The sequence below is a fragment of the Homalodisca vitripennis genome, unplaced genomic scaffold, assembly GCF_021130785.1.
Source record: "Homalodisca vitripennis isolate AUS2020 unplaced genomic scaffold, UT_GWSS_2.1 ScUCBcl_12113;HRSCAF=21657, whole genome shotgun sequence".
NCBI lineage: Eukaryota > Metazoa > Arthropoda > Insecta > Hemiptera > Cicadellidae > Homalodisca > Homalodisca vitripennis.
In genome coordinates, this window is record NW_025788240.1 from 21,678 (window position 1) to 26,752 (window position 5,075).

General features: G+C 30.9%; 1 protein-coding gene across 1 annotated transcript; it reads left to right on the forward strand.

Moving 5' to 3' along the window:
* Nucleotides 1-417: 417 nt before the first annotated feature.
* On the forward strand, nt 418-2,317 carry LOC124374982 (7-methylguanosine phosphate-specific 5'-nucleotidase-like). Its single transcript, XM_046833116.1, has one exon. The coding sequence runs from the start codon at nt 418-420 to the stop codon at nt 1,102-1,104; it is 687 nt and encodes a 228-aa protein (XP_046689072.1). The 3' UTR covers nt 1,105-2,317.
* Nucleotides 2,318-5,075: the final 2,758 nt, after the last annotated feature.

Sequence of the window (5,075 nt, forward strand, 5' to 3'; positions counted from 1 at the left end):
TGAATGATAAGGCTGTTTGTAGAATGATAAGAGATAGTAATTGAGTGGTATGCGATAACAGTAACGAAGCAGCTCACTACGCCAGTTTTCGTAGAGGAATATCTAGGTTAGTGTATTCTTCTCTGTTCAGTGACGTATAGGTTGTGTTTTTAAAATGGTAAACAGGTACAGTGTCAGCTGATTTCCTGGTGACTGGTGTTATTGTTTATAGTTTTTGTTCTACTTATAAAATAATTAAAAGAAAATGGAGGTCAAGCAGAAAATTGATTCCTTAGTGAAAATGTTCTTACTTAGTAATGTGGTCCTAAAAGACGAAGAAGATTTTAAGAACAAGTTGTCTACCATAGTCACCGATGGAGTCGACAACCTCCAATTCGTCGCGGACTTCGATGACACACTCACCAAACACACCGTAAAATGGCAAAAAGACCTTCAAACTCCTTCGAAATCTTCTTCAAAACCAAGACGCTGTCTCAGTCCTTTCTCGATCGAGGAACAGAGTTGTTCGTTAATATGAAACCGTTGTTAAACAAACACGATCTGACCAAGGAAGAGCAACAACAAGTGGACGATGTGTTGGAGAAAATTATTGCTCTTATTGTGGGAGAGAAAGTGAACATCGAGGATGTGTACGAATGTGTAGATCAGGTGAACACCCCTCTCAAGGATGGATGTAGAGAGACACTTTCTCTTCTCGCCAGTCATCGAGTGCCAATCATCATAGTTTCTGCCGGATCGGGTGACGTCATCAATTACCTGGTCAGAGACTACGGAGCAAGAGTTGTCGCCAATTTCTATATATTTGATGAAGGTCGAATAACTGCCTATGTGAGGCCTTGGGTGGGGCTTTATAACAAAAACCAACGCGCGCTGCCCGTAGACGATGATAGACATAATATAGTGCTGTTGGGAGACCATACTTGGGACTCAAAAATGGCTGATAATGTTCCTAATGTAAAAACAATACTAAAATTTGGATTCTTCTATGGTAATGATGAGATGAAGATGAGACGTTACCTCGAACATTACGATGTTCTTCTGTTGAATGACGAGTCCACTGATAAGATTAACGATATGTTCAGGTTAGTGTCAGAAATTTCGTAACGTTTTAATGTCTTATTTGTTGCAATTAATTATTGTTATGAGACTACACTATGTTTTTCAATACATTATATAAGTTATAGTAAGTGATGTAAGCTTTGTAAGTGATACAATTATATGGTAACTAAAATTACTTACATCACTTATCTTACACTTCTTATCTTGACACATTGCTATACTGATACTGAAACTGACTAGAGACTGTTATATCTATACCATTAAACATTTTTCTTTCCATAGTTAAATCATTTTTCATTTTAGACAATACTTTAATGTAACGTATTAATGTGGCTGCCCACCGCTTTCAGCATAAATTTAAAATTAACAACAAGAATTTCAGAATTTAATTTTACGACATTAGAAAATTATTTAACTTTGTACCACAAATACCCCTATTAGTTTTATTTTTTAAATTAACAGTTTTTTTATAGAAATGTGTATTACGGCAGCAGGAAAAGTTTCCCATCCTTGAAACTTATTAAACATTATTTAATTGTGTTAATAACAAAAAGAATCATAATAATATCAATTATTAGTTTTTTATACATTTTTATATTCCGATTACATTGCTCTATTACTTCAATCTTCCAAAATATATTACTGACGTTAAATGATTCCGCTTCTCGATTAAATATATACCTTTAAATTTGTTTCGATAGATTTTGTTCCTAGACGTCATCAATTTGATTGTGGCTCTAAGTTATCACTTCATTTAAAAAGGCTGTACGTAATTGGCTAAAACAGTATTGATGTTAGCCATGACTTAACAAAACATAAAATCAAAGTCACACAGTTAAATAATGTACGGATGTTAAACTCCATTACTAGTCAAATGCAATAAATATTTAGATTAACTTGATCTAATTTAAGTTTAAACTTCTAAGATTTACTATTTTAAGAGGACCACAGATTCCACTTAAGAAATGTAAAATATTAATGATTATAATACATAATTATTAGAAACATCATAAACCATATGGCTATGTATACTACACTGTTTGTTCTTTAATCACTTATCAATGTTTGCACATATTACATTATAGAGACAGAAAATACCAATTATTTGTAGAGTGGTAATGTGTCAGTGAAATATTATAGTTGTAATATCACAAAATCTGCATATTCATTGTCAATACCAATAGCACAAACTAAGCAATAATTGAATAAAGAGTATATTAATGGTTTTTTAAAGTTTTACTTTAAAATCTACCGTTGTAGGGAATAAAAATATATTTTATTTATTTCATTTATAAATATAACATACTATTTTAATACTAATATAGTTTCTTCAAATCATGGAAAACAAGGGTACGAAGTGAACTACCTACCTATAAGTGTCTAGGTTCACTTATAACAGTACAACAGGTATCAGTAACAGGTTTGAATTTTTAGAATTTTGCATTGAGCTACTAAGCCATAAAGGTTCCTAAATATTTTCAAATCATATAAAAATAAATTTTTAATTAGCAAGGCTCAATTTGGTTAATTATTTTTTCAATAATGTACTTAATTATATTGATAAATTCACTCTAGATTAAAATTAAGAGATTTTTTATCTGGATCAGCTGTCTTGATAGCGTTTAGGGTAATGTTTTGTTTGGATTTTTGTGGGTTTTTGTAAGTTTTTTAGAATATAACGTATTTTTAGTACTACAGTTGCAGGACGTTTATATTCTAGTTGCCAATATGTATGATGTTATTACTAGGTATTAAACAATTTATTTTTTAATGTCCTCATTGTATTAAAATCAAAAATTAAATTTGGAGTCAGTATTAATGTACCAACTTACGTGTTTACTCAAGCTTAGATAGTATTTGATCATTGCCTATCTATTTCATTATTTAATAATTTTCATTGTTGTGTTTGAATTATTTATAATTTTTTATTCAAACCTATGCAAGAAAATACAAACATATTTACACTTCCGTGCAATACGAAATTTGATTTATGATATCTAAAGCAAACATCTAGGCCTAGTTATAGTATAAAAATGTTTATTACTGGCGATTTCCTTACTCAAATTCATCTGATAGAATAAAATGTCAACAAATATAAAAACTTGATATTGTATTATGTTTAAGATTATATCTTTAGGTAGTTACAATTAAACTCCCTTTATTTAAACTAAACTATTCATAGACACTAATTTCTAAGTTTTAAAAATATACTAATATAAAACTTACATATAGATACATTTATCACATATTATCATTACTAAGCCAAGGCCTACTAATTAGGTTATCAAAAAACATGGTTTTTAAATATATATTGTTTGTAAATTATAATTAATAAACGTTTCTCGTCCATTGAGCTGCTATCTTTCTTTTTCCTGAAATCTATTACTACATGCTAAACATTGCATTCATCAAGTAATAAATTCTCTTTACTTACCATAATTTTAAACCTTTTACCAAATATAAATTTCGTCCAAGTTTCTAAATCTTAAAACTACTTCACTTAAAAGTGCAATAAGCCAAATGTGTTGTTAAGGTTTAATACACACAAAAATATGCCCACAAACTACTATATGGAATATCACTTTAGATGTTGGTGCATCTGGTGTATTTATTAGGTTTTTTATACGCCTAAAGCCTCATGGATTAGTAGCTAGTTAAAATAATTACTACGTGTCACAGTTCACAGTTCAAAAATCCTTTATTTCCCTTAACATTTACAAAAAATGTGTATTTCACGATTTTTTGGCACAGCACGCGTGGATAAAAATTTAAATATATTTTATGTTAAGAAACATTAATTACATTAAATCTTTGGTTCATTATCAAAGTCTGATATGCGCCCCCAAAATACATAGTTCCATATCTAATAGTGCCTTCGACCCAGGAAGTATAAAGCTGTTTGAGTTTTTCAAACACCTTTATTATCATACTTGCTTTTGTGTCAGTTGGATAGACTCTCTCTAACCAAACATACTGGCCAAACCACATGGAATATACAGCTTCTTATCCGATCACCAAGTCAAGTACTTTGACGGGTGACCTCTTGAGAACACCACGTACTGACTTTTTTCTTCTTCCTTTCTGATAGTTAAATATATTTTTCTCCATATATATATATCTTTCCGCATTAATATATATATTTTTTTTTAATTCTAGTATTTCTGGAGTAATCTTATATTACAATTTATTATAGTATGGATAATGGCTAGGAACTTAAATTTTGAAAAACCATCTTATTCTGATCGCGGATAAAATGGGTATTTTAAGGTTGATGTCTGTATGAGGATTTGTCGCATTGACTATTACAGGGTATTAGAAACCTTTATGACGAAGGTTAGCCTGACAACCCCTCTATTAGGAAGCCGCAATACCTAAGCAGTGACTAACTCCAAAAATCACTATGGCTATAAATTCAGATTAAATATAGAGGTACTTCAAAGATCAAGCTGTTCAATTCATATATATTCTTTAATGGATGATGACTTTTAATGGATGGTTCCATACGCTGTATAACTGCAGTACAAAATAAAACACTCGTTAAGAAAAATTAATGAAATGTCTCATTCTACGAGACTTAACTAAGCTCTTCTTCTAAACTTCGTCCCACAGCTTAAAGGATTTCCCTAGTGGTGTATTGGATTTAGCTACTGCTTAGGCTGCTTTCAGTTAAAACTGTTCTTGAGAATAATATTACTTTAAAATGATTCATTATTAGGAATTTTCGCAATAAGCACTATACAGAAAATGTATCATAAATGTTACATAAATAACACCATCAATATTTTTTTTCATAAGTTGTTCAGAACACACCTCCATAAATACTTATTAACGTTAGAATTCTGTGAAAAACCTTCACCTCAGTGGAATAAATTCGTGAGCTGCTGAGGCAGTCACCTGAATGGAAGTGAATTCTCAGCACAATTTGCGCTACATTTGCAGCTAAACTGTTTTAGTTAGCGCCAATCACAAATCATCGTACATCAGCGGTGCTCGTCATTTCTTTCGTCCCATTTAGG